The sequence below is a fragment of the Acanthisitta chloris genome, unplaced genomic scaffold, assembly GCF_000695815.1.
Source record: "Acanthisitta chloris isolate BGI_N310 unplaced genomic scaffold, ASM69581v1 scaffold14589, whole genome shotgun sequence".
Lineage (NCBI taxonomy): Eukaryota > Metazoa > Chordata > Aves > Passeriformes > Acanthisittidae > Acanthisitta > Acanthisitta chloris.
This window is the reverse complement of record NW_008692113.1, coordinates 29624-50009: the sequence shown is the minus strand read 5'-3', so window position 1 is coordinate 50009 and position 20386 is coordinate 29624. Positions and strand designations below refer to the sequence as shown.

General features: G+C 39.7%; 1 protein-coding gene across 1 annotated transcript in view; it reads right to left on the bottom strand.

Annotated features, from left to right (window-relative positions):
• Positions 1–20386, bottom strand: part of ABCC4 (ATP-binding cassette, sub-family C (CFTR/MRP), member 4) — a gene marked incomplete at its 5' end in the record, with an annotated part of 132123 nt that overhangs the window by 93615 nt on the left and 18122 nt on the right. The window contains 7 exons of the mRNA XM_009082521.1: positions 666–806; positions 3428–3643; positions 4833–4929; positions 15183–15269; positions 15364–15458; positions 16977–17168; positions 17522–17611. Coding sequence (XP_009080769.1) covers positions 666–806; positions 3428–3643; positions 4833–4929; positions 15183–15269; positions 15364–15458; positions 16977–17168; positions 17522–17611 — 918 coding nt within the window. The remainder of the gene's footprint in view (positions 1–665; positions 807–3427; positions 3644–4832; positions 4930–15182; positions 15270–15363; positions 15459–16976; positions 17169–17521; positions 17612–20386) is intronic.

Below are 20386 nucleotides of genomic sequence, written 5' to 3'. Positions count from 1 at the left end.
ACAGAGAAAAAGGCAATAAGCTCTCTTCACACAGCTTCCTCAGCTCACCATTTCTTTCAGTAAGTTTCAAAATAATTTTCCTTGTTTAAAAATTCTTTTACACACCTGCTGTAGTCTGCATTACACACAATATTTGCCTATCCTCTTCCTCACTTTCTTATTCTGCTAAACAGTGACCCTCCCAGCTCTTCTCATAACCTGCAATTACCAGCAGGTGAGATGTTCTTTGAACACTTCTGTTAAGACTCTGTTCTTCCACACCCAATAAATCTCTTTACCCTCCTCAACTGGAAACATACTGACTGTTCAGGTTTGTTAAACACTGCTTTATACATCTTAGATTTTGTTCTTTAGCTGAAAAAAATTAAGACTGGCTTATAATTTCTGTGTGAAGTTGCCATCAAAATAATTATTTTGATGAAGTATTAAAACTGTTCATCAGTGCAAGACCTCTCAACACTGTACCAAAATTCCATGCTGGCACCTAAAATTTGATTGAGTACACTACAAAATTATTAAAGAACACCACACTTCCAGCCATTTTAGATGAAACATTACAGTAACAAGCACACACGATGTTAAAAAGAAAAAAAAAAAGAAAGGTGGGGTGGAGAGAAGGCAAACCCAAAATACATTCGTATTACTTGTGGCTCCCAACAACTTACCTGCGCCAAAATATTGAATACTATGAGTATAAAAATCACAAAGTAGTTTGCTCCTGCAGTGAAATATTTCCTGTAAACTTTAAAGCTTATTTTTCCCTCATGACGACTCTCCTCTGGCACTGTAGCCACTGCATTTTCAGCCTGGAAAAAAAAACAACCCACAGAATAAAACCCATCAGCCTTGCAGTTACAGGCTCAGACTAAGCCACTTGAAAGTCATGGCTCAGAATTACCAGACAATTAAATAAGGAGATAAAGTGATTTAGCATATAAAAACTTTAAATATTGAACTATGGCTTTGACAAAAAAAAATTAGTTTCAGTGCAGTAATACTGTACCCTGCAAAATGACACTGTGAGGATTTTATTTGGCATTGCATTTCCAAATGTAACGTGACTTCATATATAGCCAAAAGTATTTACTCTGACCGCTAAACCACGTTTTTGTTTTCTTACATACTACTTCCAGTCATAACAGCTCTGGAAACTAAGGCCTCAGCTTGGGGAAGATTCTGTTTTCAGAATGCAGGAGTGTGCAACCTTTTCTTTCCAGAGAAGTATTTAAAGATTTACAAATTACCCATAAAGTCAGAAGCATCTCCTTGTAAATACCAACAAAGCATCTGTTACTAGGGAAAACAAGCAAAATGACAAACAAGAAATCACACTAAGCAAACAATGGATAGGGGACACTGAAAGATGGAGAATGAAAAAAAAGAGACAGCCACAGAGAAGATAAAAGAACTATTCAAATGAACTTTTTTTTTTTTTAACAGTACATGTGATAGAAAACTAGTGCCAGTACAGTGGATATGTTAACACTTGATTCTGTTGTCAAAAGACATGGCTTCAGGAGAGCAGTGGAATCAACAGACCTGGACTCAGATGTGAAAGAGAACTGTAAGAGGAGAGAAGCCTATCTTGGGTTTTTGTTTCTCCAGCCACTCCATCTTCCCGCTTTCCCCTGCCCCCATCCAACAGTTTAATACTGCTAAAATGTCTGGCACACCTCTGTGAATTTAGGAGAATTTAAGAGTGGAGTCAACACTGGGACTTTAATTATATCACGTAAGTTTACTGCTTTCGAGCATAAGGCAGTTTCTCCAAAAAACATGGAGAAGCCTGTAATTATTTTTTTTTCAACTCTCATGCTTTTCATTACAGAGAAGAAAAATATATACACTCATAGCATAAACTGACAATAATCAGGGACATAGAGGGATTACTTGTTCTGTGCATTCCATGGATGCAGTGTTAGCACAAGCCTAGCAGGGTTACAGGGATCCTGCACTGTTTTATGTGAACACAAACACATGAGCAGAAGGCCTCTGGTACAGGAACTTTAGGGCTGCTTTTGCACTGTGCAGACCAAGAGATAGCAATGCACCTGGAAGTCACACTGGCACCATACAAAGCCTTCTGTTTTCAACAACAGAAGGGCTGGGGAGAGCCAGGCAGTGCTGTCCCAGGGTTACCCCACTTCAGGGCCAGCTCAAGATCATGAGGATCAATAAGGTGAAGTCCTGCACCTGGGACACAACAGTCCCATGCAGCACTATAGGCTGGGGGACAAGTGGCTTGAGAGTAGTTCATCAGAAAGGGACTTGGGAGTGCTGGTTGACAGTGGCTCAGTAGGAGCCAACAGTGTGCACAGGTGGCCAAGAAGGCCAATGGCATTTTGGCCTGAATCAAGAAGTGTGGCCAGCAGGACTAGGGAAGTGATCATCCTCCTGTACTTGGCACTGGTGAGGCCACACCTCAAGTACTGCGTTCAGTTTTGGGCCCCTCACTTTAGAATGACATTGAGACACTGAAGTGAGTCCAGTCAAGGGCAGTGAGGTCTCGTCTCTTCTGCCATGGCTGCAGTGAGAGGACCAGAGGGAACAGTCATAAGGTGACACAGGAGAGATTCAGATTACATATTAGGAATTTTTTTTTCCATGTTAGGGTGGTCAGGCACAGGAATAGATTGCCCAGGGAGGGGGTGGAGTCACCATCCCTGGAAGTGTTTCAGAGGTGTCTGGATTTGGAGCTGGAGGATATGGTTTAGGGGTTACAACAGAGTGGGAGAGGACCAGAGGGAACAGTCATAAGGTGACACAGGAGAGATTCAGATTACATATTAGGAATTTTTTTTTCCATGTTAGGGTGGTCAGGCACAGGAATAGATTGCCCAGGGAGGGGGTGGAGTCACCATCCCTGGAAGTGTTTCAGAGGTGTCTGGATTTGGAGCTGGAGGATATGGTTTAGGGGTTACAACAGAGTGGTGGGCTGGACCTTGACAATTCTATGTGGGTACATTTGTAGGTATGTTACTGCCAGCCATGCAAATGCAGACTTTGCATAAAGCCACCACTTCTGCATGCACTTCCCAGAGCTCAGGATTTCAGGGAAATTATTAATTTCAGTTCAACACTGCACAAACACATAGAACCCACCCAATATAGTGGGACTGGCCCTTTAAAGCACTGCTGTCAGAGGACAGGCTGAAGGAAGCACAGTGTGGTGTCTTTGGACACCGAAAAGGAATGCTTCCTGCATCCAGCAGAGCTGATGCTGAACCTGCACAAGCCAACTGTGCTGAGTTTGAACAGAACCACACAGAGCTGTGGGCTGCCAGACAAGCCCAGTGCTGGGCAGGTCCAGCACAGCCAGCATTCACCTGCCAACGCAAAGCAATAATACCTGATATTCAAACGCTGCAGGGAAAGTCCATATCAAAATTTAAGTTAAAAACCAGCCAGACAAGAACTGGGCACTCACAGGTGGTTGTTCCACTGGTCCATCTTTCTGGGAATGGACAGATGAATCCTGGGACCAGACAGAGGACTCGGAGAAGGTTCGGCTTCGGGCAGACTTCAGGTTGGGAGTTCCTGGAACTGACGGCTGTTCTACCTCCTCATCTTTTTTCAAAAGGGAAGCAAAGTCGATGCCAGATCTCAGGAACTCTGCATAGGTACCTTTCCCCACCATTTTACCCTACAATTAATAAAAGCTTTGATTATCTTCAGAATACACCTTCTGTAAAGGACAATTTTTCCTATCTGTCCTTGCTGCCTCTGGGGTTCTGCAGTTGCTGAGCATACATCCCACTGCAGTAACTGAGCTGAAGCCTCTATCACTTCCTCACTTACAAGAGGAGAAACAAGCTCTTTATGCTCTAAGCAGTCTCCTCCCAGCATCCAACCAGGCCAAGGAGCATACAAACCAGATGACACAAGTCCCAGTTACTGACAGGTGAGAATCACCTCCTTGAAGAAACTAAGCTGCAGGAGGCAGCCAAGCCATGCAGCTTTAGGACAAGCTGTTGAACTACTTACATAACCATCAGTCATTTCATATTACTCCAGGCTAGGGATAAACAGTAGCTTCATTTTCTGGTCCAAGCAGAGCTCTACAAGGAGCCACACAGACCAGACAGTGTCTTACAACACTTGCTCTACCGCAAACTCATTTCTAAAGAGCTACTGTAACTTTCAAAGAAGTCTGAACAGGAGGAAAAAGACAGCTAGTGTCTTTTTTTGCAGCTTTGTGATGTATCAAAAGTAATTTCACATATTTCACTACTCAGACTTAAAAGAAAAGAGAAAAAACAACCCAACTGCAGTTCTTGCATTTCTCCTATAGCTCTGAATATCTGGTACAACTAAGTTTGGAAGGAAGCAGTTGCACTGAAAGCCTGTTCATTCTCAAAGGCATCTGTGACCATTTCTCAGTCTTAATTAAAAAAATGGACTTGTTGCAAAATTAACACGGTTCTTAATTCACACAACAGTGTAAGAAACAAGAAGAAAAACAAAGCATTAACACGGTCTCAAAATTCTGTCACAGTATATTAGATCTGAATTACAGGAAATCTAAAACTTTATTTCAAAACCAAACTGAATGCTTGAAGAAATAATACTTTTTAAATCGCACTGGATATCTAAGATAAAAGTCAGTAAGATCTTGTATATGCATGATAAAACTCAGAAACAGATTTTCAGGGAAAGTATTCTAAGAAAAATCAACTTCTTTCATTAATAATTATGAAACTTTAAAAACATATATAGCCATAAGTAGACAGAAAATATATTTACAAACTCAAAAAAAATTCCCCATTTTTAGATTAAAAAAGATAATTACAAATTATGCAAGATGTAAAAGTAGAGACACTGAAGTCACTTACATCTTTTAAAATTAGAATCTGATTTGCAGCACGGAGATATTGCAACTGATGAGTGACCAAAACAGAGATCTTCTGTTGTAAGGCCTGACAAATACATCTGCAAAGAGATGAAAAAAAAAGAAAAGAAGTGTCCTGAAAGACTTCTGTTGTTTTCTGGAAAACCTCTTCTATTCAATGACACAGTGAAAAAAAGATGACCACGCTTACTGGTTGTATAAAAATTACACTTAACAAACACGTTCCTCATTTAGCCTTGTAAGTTTTCAAGGTAGGGAAAAGAAATTTCATGTTTCTGGTCTGGAATGAAGAAGGAGGAAATCCGATGTTATTAAAATTGTCTTACACATTCTCCCATCAAATATACATGTCATAAGCTGAACTGCAAATTTCTGAAAGAAAGAGAAAGCGTGGCAAGATACTGTGGAAAATATAGCAAATAAAAGTAACTTCTTTGAGACGAGATTTCAGAGCAGCTCTAACAGTGAGCATCAGACGGTTCTAAAGAAGCAAACAGTTCTACTGATTTGAGCTACATCCAGGTATGTATCAAGGCAGAGGAGCAAGATCCTTGAACCATTTCTGACATCTTCCCATGGATTCAGAGCTTACCTTTCTCTTCAGTACCTTACCAGAAGTTTGGGACTTGGGGGGGAGAAATGAAGAAGGAACTGGCACACTAGAACTAGTTGGCAGGAAGAGGTCAAACCCATATAGTTTTGGTGGAATAGGTCTTTTCAGTAGAGCCTTGAAAGGTCACCAGACCCACAAAAAAAAACCCAAAACCACAGCAGTGGACCACTGGTTTAGAAGTGCAGAGGTCTGTACACATGTTCTTCATTTACCATAGGGGCAACTGAGATCCAACACTACCAATATGCTCATTGCCTTCATCCTCACAGTAACAAAGGGAGACAAACTCTTTGAGAGGACATCCCTTGCTCAACTACTTGCTATCCTAAGAAAACAAGGAAAACTGATATTGTCTAGAACTGAATGTTTAGTGGCACATTAGCATTTTCATTTGGATCAGCAATGCCTTTTTGAAGATCGCCTCCCACTTCACAGAATCACAGAATGGGTAAGACTGGAAGGGACCACAGTGGGTCATCTGGTCCAATGTCCCTGCCCATGCAGTGTCATCCTAGAGCACACATTGCACAGGACTGCATCCAGAGAGTTCCTGAGTAACTCCAATGAAGGAGACTCCATTGAGTTGTCTCAAATCAATCTGCTCTCGCTCGTACTGTTGAGTGGTACTGGGACCCATGAACTGGATTTCTAGACAAAAATCAAGCAAAATACACACTTTGGTAACACTGCTTATCAGTATTCAGCTGACGACGAGTGAAGCCTGAAGGGCCAGACTGCAGCCTGCTCAGAGCAGACCTTTGTGAACTGCATGGAGACCTTGGCACCACATATTTTTCTCCATAGGTACACTCCCGTTGGTTCATTTTCGCTAACAGAGTAACTTCCGTTTGCTAACATGACATAGGAGGGTGGCACTTACCACAAAAGCAAAACAAACAAAAGCAAACACACACACACACACACACAAATCCTCTCTCCCAATTCTAAAAAAAAAACACCCAAGCAAAACTACAGCAATTCAATACTACAAATTCAATGCAGAAATGCAAATAAACAGCAAAAGGAGTAAGGCAGAAAAAGAACATGATCGTAACAGCAGAGACATCACATTTCTTACTGTGTTTCGTACATTCAAGTAACTCCCCACAGAGCTTTTAACGTCCATTTTATCACTCCTGCAAAGACTGTAGGACGTAGATGGTTAATACCAGTATTAGCATAATTACACGCAGAAAGTGTACTACAGTTTTCCAAATAAACTGGGCAGCAAAAGTGAGTTAAAAGCAACACTTCCTGAGAAAGCTACATGCCTGATACGCAGCATTCAAGGAGCCATAAAACGATAAAGCCATGATATTCTTGGGTGGCCAAGAAAACAATTAATCAAGGTATTTGCAGCAGCATAACTACTTGAGCAGTTGAAATTATTTACACACCAAGCTCTTTGTGGGAGCATTATTCTGATGTGGTTACTGTCCACCCTCTCAGCAGTCACCGAAACAAGCCACAGGTAACTAAGAGCACCAGCTGAAGACATGCAACAAAACAATCTTCCACAAAACCTATCCAGAGAAGTAGATAAACATTAGAGAGGCTACAGGAAAGGCCTAGTAGGAAAAAAAAAGTTGCCAAAAGCAAATATGTCACGTAGCCACTGTGAAGAGATGTATCGTTCCCTCGTAGAAGTTCCACAGTCTGTATATCATTCCAACACGGAATTATCTATGTTCAGGGGTATATCTAACAGCTTACAAGCTAGTCACTGGAAAATCTGATGGCTCAAAACCTTGAGATCTGGATCTTGAGTCACGGCAAGTCCACTACACTTTAGGTTTGCATTTGGCAGGGAGGGGGGAAGGGGAGGGGAAAAAAAAGTGTGTTATCACAACATCAGAGTAATCCAACCAGAACTGTGAGGGCTGTCAGTGCAGCACAGTGTGTGATCTTGATCTCGGGAGAGGAGGCAAAAATTACATCTGTGGAAATTTATATTTCCACATATATGCCAATTCACTCAATTGAGAATTTTTTCAAAAACAACTCTAGATTTCATGTTTATCTGGGTAGAAAGAAGGTAGCTGAATAGTTTGTTGGTAACAGGTGAGTAGCAAAACTGTTATCACAATTCACTGGCATGAGCACAGGCAGAAAAAAATGCAACAAAGAGCGTATACTTAGATCTATTAAACGACTCACTGCTCAGACAGTTCACTAGAAAATTTTGCCAATTAGAATACCCTGTCAACATGAAGTACAGAAGCTGCAAAAACAGTAAAACACTGAGTAAATACTTAACATCTGTTTCAAAACATCAAACTAATTGAGTCGTATGTGCAAAACGTTTGATTTTTTTTCAATACTCTCCAACCTGAAAATGTTCACTCTGCAGCTCACAGTGAACACTAAATTTGTACAGTGCCTTGGCTACCACAGAAGACTGAAGCCAGATTTCAAAGCCAGAGTTCAAAGAGAGGCTCAGCAAAACCACGTGTGATAAAAGGGCTAGCACAAAAATCAGAAGATTGCTGAATTGCTTATTAGTGAAAATTTGTCTTAGAACTGGAAAAACCCACTCCAGAACAGTCCATAAGCGTTTATTTTTCTAACTGGTTCATTACAGCTTTAGTTCCATCATCTTACTTTTAGAAATACTGTTCTGTGTAGATGAAAAAAAGAACCAACTATCAATTACACGTGAAAAACCCAATTCTATGTGAATCACCACTTGACAGCATCTCCCATTCTCTCTGTTAGAGAGAATCCAGGGAAGCCTGCCTCAGCAGGGGACATAACTGGTCTGAGGGTTCAGACATCTGCTGGACCACACACAGAACTACCACCACCTTTTTTCCTGCTGTTTAAAACCCCACAAGGTTTGCCTTCCTTGTGCTTCTCCGTTACTCTCAAGAGGCATATTCTGTTAGACAGTGAGCACACTTTATGCATGACAACAGAAAAAACTCCTGCACAAAATCCAGTTGCCATTGCCATTTGTATTAAATACACATGCGTGCACACAGACGTGCACACAGACGAGATCCAGACAGAGAAGACTCAAAAGTTCTTCAGCCCTTCTTGAGGACAAGAAAAAAAGAGATGAAGGAATTATGAAAGCTGCACCCTCTTCCACAAGAATCAATTTAAACTTAGAAGTGTTGCTGGCAGAAGTTAAATGGGTTGTTCTGCATGTTTAAGCTCAACAGAAATTTCAACACCCTTGAAAATACATTCTGGGGCAAGCCACCTTTGCCAGTACAAAATTCTTCTCTGAAGTCCAAGTTTACATCCCTGTGTGCAATTTTAATCCCCTACTTCCCAAAGGTCAGTAGATTGTTTTATTCCCATGTACACAGTCCTTTCGTACATTAAGCCTTTCTCCTGCAGTTGAGAAAGGAAAACAAACTAAAAAGTCTGCCAAACAGAGTTTTCGTTTCAGTGACAAATATTTTTCTAGGTTTTTTACTTTTTTCCGCCCTGGGACACCTGAATGTTGTTGACAGCCTGCACTGGAGTCTGAAGTTGGTCTATGCTTTTTAGAAGCACACAGAATTGAAACACTATTTCAGCTGCACCAAATGGAGAACACTTACATGCACCAAAATGGAGAATAACTTTACTTGTACTGCCAGACACAGTACTGGTCATAAATCCCAGGGCACAGTTTCCTTAACAAAAGCATAACATTGCTGAGTCATACTGGATTTGTAATCTACTGCAATCTACACATCCTTTTCCACACAACTACCATACTACTGATCCACGCATATTGTGCGTTCGTTCTGCACTTATCCCTGCTGCATGAGCCTATTCACATCCCATAACCATACCCTGTAACTTCCCATATCCCTGTCCATCTCCAGAACCGCCTCAAGCATTGCCTGGTTTTCTATCACCTGAAAATGTAGCATCAGTGACCTTCATTCACCATCAGAAACACCAGACTCAGGATAGATCTCTCCAGAAATGACACTCTTCCAATTCAACAAAAAGAAAGAAACAAACAAACAGGATACCATCACCCACTTAAAACAACCCACTGCACTTTGACAGCAAACTCCTACGCAAGTAAGTAAGTTAGCTTGAGCTTTGATAGTGCGAAGTATGAAGCAGGAAGGGGGTCTACAACAACACAGTGCTCCTCTGTGCAAAGGCACTCGTCTCGCTTTCGTACATATGAATCATCATTTGTTCTTCCTTCCCTATCAGGTTTGCTTTTCTTTGAGACAAGTTGTTCTTTAATCTTTTTTTAAGTTTTTATCTCCAAGAACCAGCTTTCTTTCACCTCTGGAAAGTGTCTCTTTAATGATTCTACTTTCTTCCTTACCATTCTTTTTCCCTCTTCTTTTTGGAAGTTCACATGCAAGTTTAACTTTACCCTAGTTAAGACTTATATTCATTTCAATGGAAATAACCACTGAAATGAAATTAAAGCACATGCAGAAACTGCTCACAGGCATAAAGCCTTTGTTACATTATTTCCTCCATTTGCCTTCCTCTTCCTTCCCTTTAAATTTAAGTGGTTTAGGGAGAACAATCCTCCAGTTGTTTCTCTACATTTCGAAGTTTACAAAATTAAAAAAGTGTGGTATGTTTGCCAGAGACAAAAAATCCACACACCTACCTCTACTATGCTGTCACTACTTCAGCTATGGTGCTTCTATTTTTAGCATACCTTGACAATCATTTATCTCCCATCTCCCAGCCTCCACTGGCCCACAAAATCCACTGCCCTGTTCCAGGTAGCACTGTATAGCTGGAGGAAGTATGCAAGTGAACATAGACTGATGCTTCCTCTGGCACACATTTCCAGCTCCCAGAGTCCACATATTAGGGACTTTTTGAGCCAGAGGTCTTGGTATTTAAGTAGCTCTTTGTGAACTTTTCCTACATGAATTTGCATACCTCCCCCTTGAGCCCATTTCTGGTTTAGTATTCAGAATACTGTTTTGCAACTGCACTCACAGACCATTAAAGCACCTGACTATACTGGGGTTCTGCAAGTGGTATGTTTTCAGAGAGGTTTTTTTCACCTGGTGTGATTTTTTTTTAAAAACCAGAAAAACCCTAACATATTTCTGTGACATTAAATGCTAAAATTTCAAAATTTTTTTTTAAATATACAATGTAAAGAGATCACACATAAGCTTTTCACTTTGTGTGAAACAAATGAACAAAAACAAAACTTCAAGCAACATTATTACAGCATATTCATACATTTTATACATATTTCCTACAAGAAACACAACAAAGCTAGAGGAATTTCAATTGTATCATCTAAATGTAAAGATATAACTAGTATGTTTTTAAGAGCAACACCTATAATACAAGAAGAGAGGTACAGGGCACTCAACTTTGCCCAGAACTTTTCTTTAGGGCTTTCACCACTACAGTAGTATCAGAAACATAATGAACACAGACCAGGTGTTAAATACAAAGTGAGAAGCCTTACAGATATCCTTGGTTCAGGGAGATCCTACCTGAAAGGAAGGAGAGTGCAATCCTTAAAATTAGACACCAACTCCCTTGTACACTTGTTGTCAGTGGACAAAATGTGTAATATGTATTTGCCTTTAAACACAGCACTGACAAGTACATGCCAGGGCTATCACTGCTTGGTTCCTCTGACACACTGATTGTGCCTGTAATCCCTCCACAAAAATGAGACATGCTAGCTTTTATCTGCTACTTTTACAGGACTGATGAGCTTCACTTGCTTTTAATTACCTGTACCACCATAACAGTGCTTTTTCCCCAAAGTTCCAACATTACATGAGATTTACAAGCACACACCACTTAGAGAGATATGAGACTGGAAGCATTGACAGACTCCTAAAGGTTCCAAAAATCAAATTACTTTAAACAGACCAAGTAAATATTCAGATCTCTATACCTAATAAAAAAAAAAAACAACACACTTTTACTCATTTTCCCTACTTTATTTTGTTCCTTCCTTTGTGCACTTCTGAGGTTTAGGTAAGAATGTGATGATCAATTCAGGATCTCTTAATCCACACGCTTTCCATGAATAGTTTTCTGCCATCCTTTGCTGCCAGTTCAATTCTTCCTCACCTTTTTCTGCAATTATGAAGGACACCTTTGCTACAAAATCATGCCTACACCCTTCCCTCTCTTGCAGAGGAACCCTCAGTTACCCCAGATTAGGTAATGGAGAGACTTTATTGTTCAGGACATCTGGTAAACTTGCCAGGTGACTCTCCAGTCAGCCTCAGCATATGGTTATCCCATGCCCAGTTACATGTCCCTTGAGTTCCTAAGTGAGGCACTGCCTAGTACCAAGGAGATCCATCTAAATAAATTCTTAAGTTCATTACTGTGCTGTGATAAGTGCAGTGACCTCTTCTGCAGATTTTATCTAGTTCCAGAGGCAAAACTGAGAGCGAAAAGACAAGTAACCATACATTCAAGACAGCTTCCTGTTACAAAAAATTAGATTTGCAAGTATCATCACAACTTTAGGTCTGATTTTAAAAGATTCCCAAACTGTCCTGCAACTGTGTCTACTCTCACAAGCACAGAGAAGGAACATAAAGATACCAGGCTGATCATCAGCTAAGACCAGCACACAACTCCTGTCACTGGAAAAGATACAAGGGAAGGAACACCTAAAGAATGTCTCAACAGACTGAAGAACATGATTTTTGAGTCAATACTGCTGATGAGACACTATTTAATTTATATCCAAAGATGATCTGAAACTGCATAATCTGTAGAAACATGTTTACAAACATATGAACAGGGAGAAAAGGAAATTTCTTGGGATCCAAGTGCAACTGAATGATTTTCTAAGAAATCATGGGCTAGTACAAACTTTTTCATACAAGGAAATGTGCTACTGTACCAGTAATGGCTGTCCCTCATTTCCAAACTAGAGGTCTAAAAATACCACATTTCTTAAAAGCTAATGTAAATCTATTTTTATTTAAATGCAAATATAAAACAAATGCATATATTCATATACACACATATATAAAAAACCATGTAACTATACTGACACACACATTCCCCCACTGCAAAAAGGCTGAAGCATGCCTACTGTTAACTATCAAGAGAATTCACAGGAAAAAATGCTACAAATAGCACAAAAATAGGGAATCTTCAGTTTATACCTTACTAGGCCCCAAGGAATCTCATCAGGAAACAGGAATTCATTGAAAAAATGGCTTTATCTGCTCCATCATCCACAGAACAACTTGTCTGTATCATGAGGAAATTCTTAAGAGACACAGTCCCTTATTAGTAATATCATGGACTGTTTTCCCACTAGAGCTGTGCTACTTGCATTCTTTTTCATTTGAAAACTATTTATATATTTTAAACTGTTTACTGCAGTAGCTGAACAGAGCAGAGAAAAGCAGCAAATATAATGACTCAGACATCCACAGACCACAGCTCCAGGGAATTACTAGGGACATACCTATCTTTGATGCAAACACATAGACTAGACACTTCAAAAAAACTAAACATTAATATAAAATTACAAGAGAAAAACAGAGCGAGTGAGCCAAACAATAGATTCTCATTAAAAAATCCTGTTTCTTCCATCTCATCCATTGTTTCAAGCCTCGCGGTTTGGACTCCTGTGGGGGCAGTTTGCATGAAGTGGTGTCTCGGACATTCCACAGCACCATGTTCTAAGAAATCATTCTTGCCCAAGTGCTCTCTGTCTTCTGCACATTCCTAGCACTATTCAGGAAGCATTAGAGAACATGCCCTGCCTTGCTTTTCAAAGCAAGCTACTGAACACAACACCCTCCCCACTACCCCCAGCACCTTTTACAGCTTCCATAAAGGCCTCAGAATACAACTCTTGTTTGTAATAAAACCCTTCCTTAAGATCCTGCACAGGGAGATACTGCTCAGTTTTCCCTGCCATTACTACTCCACCTAGACCATTTTCTAACAAAAGCTTTCATTCTACTTTTACGTGTTTTGCTCAAATTGATCCAGAGTTGGGGAAGAAGCAGAAATGGAAGTACAGAAAGAACCCCAGCTACTTTTCTGAGTTTCAGATTCTCTGAGATAACCTCCTTATTCCTCCTCATCTCCACACATTTATCAGCAAAACACATGCTGTGCTTGCAGAGCAATGACTTCTAGCTCCTTTATGGTTTTGCACACACAAAAATTAAGACTTTCAGGTTTGCAGTAGGATGTAGATGCGGCCAATGTCACAGCTCACATAAAACGTAGAGTAAGTTGAAGAGGCAGCCTGACCTCCTTCACAAGGCACCACTGTACTTTCCTGTTTTCCTCTTTGTGAAAAGACCTTAAGACTTCAGGGAGAGACAAGTTAACAGCTCAGGTGGGTGCACGTTCAGAACTCAGGAACTGAACACTATCACATGCCGGAGTTGTAGAGATATCTTATGCAGAAACAGAAAAGCAGTAATCAAAGCCTAGAGAGCTTCAACAGGCATCAAAGAAATTTGATAGCATTTGTGAACTAGAGAAGTAGTGAACTCCATCTACCAGTAGTGGCAGGTGAAAAATGAATACAAAGCCTATGCATCATAAAACTCTTACTCCGTACTAGTTGATGGAAACAAACAGTAGTCATTTGAAGAAATCAATAAAATAAAACAAAATGTTGATGAGGTTTCAGAGGGATGTCCAGATTTGAAACTGCAAACATCATTAGGATGCATAATTTTCAAATTAAGGCACTAAAAGCTATCCACTATGGTGAAAAAGGAACATGTGTGCCAATGCTACTCAATGCAATTTCTATAGCCATTTCTGCAAGTTTTTATGATTATCCAGAGGACAGGAGGGAACGACAGTAAACCCAAATTTATTCATGTATTTGGAGTATAGAATTCAAAGCATGTAAGTATGCTCAAGAAAACTCTCTTACTTAAGGCCTTGACCAAAGACCACTGAATCCCATCAATGGAGGGTTTTTCTTCTAATAAATTCTAGATTATGCCTTTTAATACACAGAGTTGCAGGCTGTGGAAAAGCAAGGACAAAACACTGGCAGGGACTAACTGAATTATTCCCATACTAACTATGTGCCATAGATTAGACAGTTTCAAAGAGAGAGATGGAAAAGAGGAAATTCACTGAGACAGGACCCTGACTTTTAATGAACGGTCACCTATTTCTTTGGGGATGGAGAAAGGTCCAATATCCTTCTCTTACATGGTAAACTTACACATTGTCTTTTCCTCTATTTCTGCTCTCCACAGTCTACTCTGAAGGCCATGTTCCCTGTTTCACCTACTTGAGAGAAACTTCAACTACTCAAGAACCAATGCGAAAAATTATTCAAGAATCCAAGACAGTTCTGTCCTTTCTTTTAGCCACTTGAATTAAGTGCTTATTACTAGCAAATACAGCTGCAGCAAACTAAGAAGTGATTTTAAATCCTACCCCATATTATTCTTCACACAGTACTTATTTTCATAAAACCCAATACTCTTTAACCCAAATACTCAAGTATGAAATCTGACATTTTCCTCAAGAAAATGGCATACATTTCCTTAAGAATAATCCTAATATCTTCAAAAGAGACTTTTATAGGACTTTTTAAAATAAAGAAAAAAATCAAAGAGACACAGAGGGGGAAAAAAACCCTGCATCTTTCAATTACATAAAACAGAGGAAAAACAAATGTGGAAAGCAAATGTATTAAGTTTTGTGAAGAAATCCACCTCCCCAAAAATGCCTTGTCAAGTTTTTCCATAAGTAATTACAATATAACAAGTGCATTTTAAATGAAATAAAGCAATAACATACTTTTCAAACAAATGTCTTCCCACTTCAGCATCTACTGCACTCAGTGGATCATCCAAAAGATAGATGTCTGCATCCTGATACACAGCTCTGAAAGGTTTAAAGAAATGTCAGTATCACAAAGTTTAGTTTAGTCACTGAAGTCTGACAAATCGTAACTTTTCAAACAGCATAAACCACTTGCCTGGCCAGATTTACACGTGCCTTCTGTCCCCCACTCAGCGTAGCTCCACGATCTCCTATTACTGTTAGATCACCATTGGCTAATAATTCCAAGTCCTGTGAATGTGAAAGAACAGACAGCAGTAATTTTAACTTCAAAGACCGACCAAGCTGCTCCAACATAGTATTTTCTTATTTAAAAAGCATTACCATCTCAGATTAAAGTACAAGGTTTCATACTAAAGGTAATATCTGCAGTTACTTTATGACTCTGTACTTCCAGCAAAAGGTAAGTAAGAAAGCAGAAAAAAAAAGATGAGATCTTAAAATTTACTTTTTCTCTAGCTTTGCCAAAGGGAAATGTACTACTGTTCTTAGTCTTACAAGGAATATTTACAGGTGACTCAGAAAAATCAAACAAAACACTAACAAGTCTGACAGTAAATATTTTACTACAACAAAATGAGCTGTCACAAGAAATAAAACTGAGCTAACTAACATCAGTAAATTATCTTGCCAATGTCCCTAAAAACTGCATTACTTTTACTCTTGCTGCAATATGTTCAAGAGAAATAACCACAACATTCATCACACAAATCTGGTTGATTTCAGGGCCTGGGACTACGAGTAAGACAACAAAATTATATTGTGTTCCATGTTGTAGTATTATGTTTTCTATTCGGGAAACACAGAAGTTTTATATTAAAGTATAGAACATATTCTTATAGTTTATTCACAGCTTTTATAAGATACATAAATTTGAAAGAAAACTATGAAAGCAAATCTCCCATCAAATATGAAGTGGGGATTTTTTAAATGCGTTTTGCTGTCTTTTAAAGTCATTAAAACCTTAAGTTTAGACAACAGCATATGACTGAGTATCAGCAGGAGACATTAAAACTCTTATCTGCCATGTGTAAAAACCTTGCAAAAAACGTTCATTACAGCAACCATCTGCTTTTCACCTGTGTCGTGCTGACAGAAATATCATAACATGCTGCATAAAACCTTTTTAGCTGCCAAGCAAAATGTCTGTTTCTTGACAAATCTGGCTTAATCCTCCTCTATATCTCATGTCAGAAACTCCTTTGCACACAGACCTTTCAAAAATATTTTTTCATAACACTACTTGGGTTCAGCAAGTTCTCCAATATATAGCCCTAAGGTTCTTTTGATAGCCACTAGCAATGCATAATGCACGACACACATGACAGTTGTTTCAAAGAAAAGCATATAGGGTATTTGCAAAAGAGAAAGACAGACAGTCCTAGCATGATCATTTGTTTTCTGCCTCTTATTGCATTTACACACATCCCTACCATGACACCCGTGAAAAAGGCGAAATGTAATTATGAAATTAAATAATGAGGAATAGCTTTTCCCAAATTCGCCTGTGCTTCACATGACCTACACCTCCCCCTAGTGGGAGTCCTGGGAATTACAAGAAGGTGCTCACACATGGATGTCAAAAATAATTACTCGTATTTCTGTTAAACAACAGGAGTTATTGCACATGCTACTAATAATAATCAATTCTATATATTACACATTGCAGCATGTACCACAAATGCAAAAGCACACTGAGATAAAAATAACAATCATGGAAATGAAACACACAAAGAGGAAAAGCCTTACCTTTTTAAGAGCACAGACTTTTAAAACTTTTTCGTATTTTTCTTTCTCATATTCCTTGTCAAACAGTATATTACTTCTTACTGTGCCAGAAAATACCCAAGGCTGCTGAGAAACATAGGCGATTTTTCCACTGACATTTATCAAACCTTTGGCTTTCGGCAGCTCACCGAGCACGGCACTTAGGAGTGAAGACTGGAGAGGATTTAAAAAAAAGTAAAAGAAAAATGGAAAAGCTTGATTGCATTAAAGACATGACAGAGGTTGAGCAGTGTTTACTGGCATGATGGCCTATTTCACCCTGTCACCCAAACTACTCCTAACAGTGGAAAAGCACTAGTACCCTTTACATGCAGACAAGAAGCAATGCACCAAGTATTAACTCCAAACCATCTCCTCCCCACACCCAGGACAATCTTTCTTGAATGCCACTCTTGATATGGAGTGTTATTACACACAGAAAGGAATTGGACATTTTCAAGTTTGCAGTTTTCACATTAAACACACTCATAAAAGCCTTCTGAAATGGGTTAAACATTAAGACTTACTTTTCCAGCTCCTACAGGACCAATCACAGCCAGTAATTCCCCTTGTCTGACAGTAAACGAAAGCTGTTGTAGTGCTGGGGTTTCTAAACTCTGTGGATTTGAGCAAAAGTTAGGCTTCCTCAGTAATGAATTATACACCATCAAAACGGAAAACAACGTGCATAAATCACTATAAACTAGCAACCCATACGCCCACCATATTTTCAGGCGTATGGTTTGCCTCTTCGGTAATTCACTTTTGAAAGATCCTCATCCTTCACCACGAGCAAGGAACACGGACAAAACATCATTCAAGGGAAAAGCAACCCAAAGGCAGCAGAAGCAATGCTTCCTCAGAGCCCGTGCGTCCTCGCTGCAGCTCCGCACAAGGCTGGGGTGGCAGCCAAGGAAACAGGAGCTCTCTGCTGGCCACCATGTCAGCAGTCGTGGCCCCAGCACCACACACTCGGCAACTCCGAGGAGACAGACGAACGGTGGGAAAAGGGAGGGTTAAAGCTCTCTCAGAGCCTCAAGAAAGCCAGCTCTGTGTTTGCTCTAGTCCTCTATCCAAAGTGAAAACACAAATATGCCATTTGATTTAACACAACTTCATCTTGTATACTGTGTATTCCCACAGACTTTTCACAGCAAATGTAGTGGGCTATTTGTGTGAAAACACACTGCCCTAGGATTGTATGTTTACTACCCCTTTTTAGTATGCCTATCCTCTATGTTCACTGATAAGAGCTTATTTCCCAGCCTATATTGCACCTCCTCTATCGAGGCTATGAAAACGCCTACTTGTGGAAAGAAATACTGCTCATGTCTCTATTAGCTAAGCCAAACTGCAATTTCTAAGGACCTGGTGCAGCTCCCTCCCATTAAAGCAAAGCACCCTCATACTAGAATATGCCTTTACATGCATCTTAGGCTGCTCTAAGCATGACTGACACTAAAATACATGCATTAAAGAGACCCCAAACAAGTATGTCTATTACACAACCAAATGAAAAGCCAGGGCACGGAGGCACCGCAGGCGCAGAGTCCTGAACTCCTGCGAGTTGTGCAACTCTGCCAAATTTCTTCTGTTGCTATTATTAATTTCCACGAGGTGGCATCAACGGGGCTGGTTTTCCCTTTCGCACACAACCCCACCCCCAGTCAGGATTTTGACACGGATTTGATATCTCTGTCCAGAGTACACGGCTCAGGTGTTCAGTGAGTGCCAAGGTCAGAGAACTTTTCCAACTTATGGCAGCCAACGATTTCTATTTTTTTTTAATACAGTTTGTAGGAAGAGAAAATATCTCTTATTAAATCAATGTCTATATGGAAAAAAGTAAATAAGCTTTCAGACATAGGCCCTTTTTCAGACCTCTTGAGGCTCTGCTTCTGTATTTGCAACAGGGCAAAGACATTCCCTCCCACATTCAGATTTCTAAAAAAATCTGTAAGACCCTAAAAACATTAAATTTAAACCAAAATTTTAAACTATTACTGGCATACTAAATATTAAAGCAGTATTGTAAGGTACCACAGACCCTACACAAAAGTAGCAATGCAAGCAAACAGCACAGCCACACACACCTAAGGGGCACAGCAATTTTGCAAAATAGTATTCCTTATAATTAAAGATCATTTGTCTTGAATTCATGACACCTATTTTTAGGCACTAAACTGAGGCACTTAAATTAGAGCACAGACTAGTATTACAGCAAAGTTCACCTGACAGCTCATTACCACAAGTGTCCCCACTCCCCTGTGCCCTGTTAACTTGCTGTGTCTTTAACTGTCCTTCTTCTGCCACTTGTTTTTGCCTAACCTTGCGTATGGGTGGTTCATGGGACTCAGCTGTCAGAAAACAAATCTCAATAAAAATTATTCATTTTCTATTGCATTATCCCTCCAAACTGGTTCAACCACAAGGCCATACATACAAGCATTAACAGCCAGCTCAAGGGAGGGAACAGACACAGCGTGCGACAACAGAAGGACAGAAGAATGATCCCTTCAGGGCCTGCAACTCCTCAGGTGAGCTTGGGCTGACCTTTTATGTCCTACAGCCAGGAGAATGAAACAGTTCTGCCCATCTAAGGGATACAAAGATCATATATTGAAGGAAGTCCTGTACTACTTAGGCTCCTCATTTAATGATTTAAATTACAAGGGACAAGTTTGGCCTCTATTCAAATGCTGGAATTTTAATCTGAAGTGGCTCAGTAGAGCAGACAGACTGTTCTGTAAACTCAAGGCACATCACCAAAAAGCCATACTGAAAAATCCCTAATTCCATGCTGGTATCAGACTAGCCTGTGGTACTCAAGATAATAATTGCCTTAGTAAAACAAGAGTGTGGTCAGGAATCAATTGACTTTATCTTTTGACAAATTGTAATACACCATGCTAGGTTGTTTTCCTAAAATTCTAGCTCATAATCCCTTTTTAACTTCAAGTGATTTGGGATTTGTGGGTTGGTGGTTGTTGTGGGGCTTTTAGTATCTCTTTTGCACACAATCTTTAAAAATAAAAAAACTATCATCTATCTGTACAGCGTCTGTGCAGACATACAAAGAGTCCTGAGAAACCTAGTCAGGGTAGCAAGCTAAGCCAGTTACTTGACAGAGGACAGCATATTTATACTATTCCTTTTATAAGTCCTGTCTATCAGAACTTACCAACTTTTCAGTGAGCAATTCTATAAAATTATTTTGCATCATTGTAAAATTATGTAAGAGAAACTTTCTGAGCAGATCTTAACAGTCCTGGGAGAACTATTCTTCCCCTATGCACACTGCAATTAAATAGCAAAATGAAAATTACATTAACAGTTTTGTGAATGGATTGCTGGTTCGGGGTTTTTTTAAACTGAAAGGAAACCTGTAATTC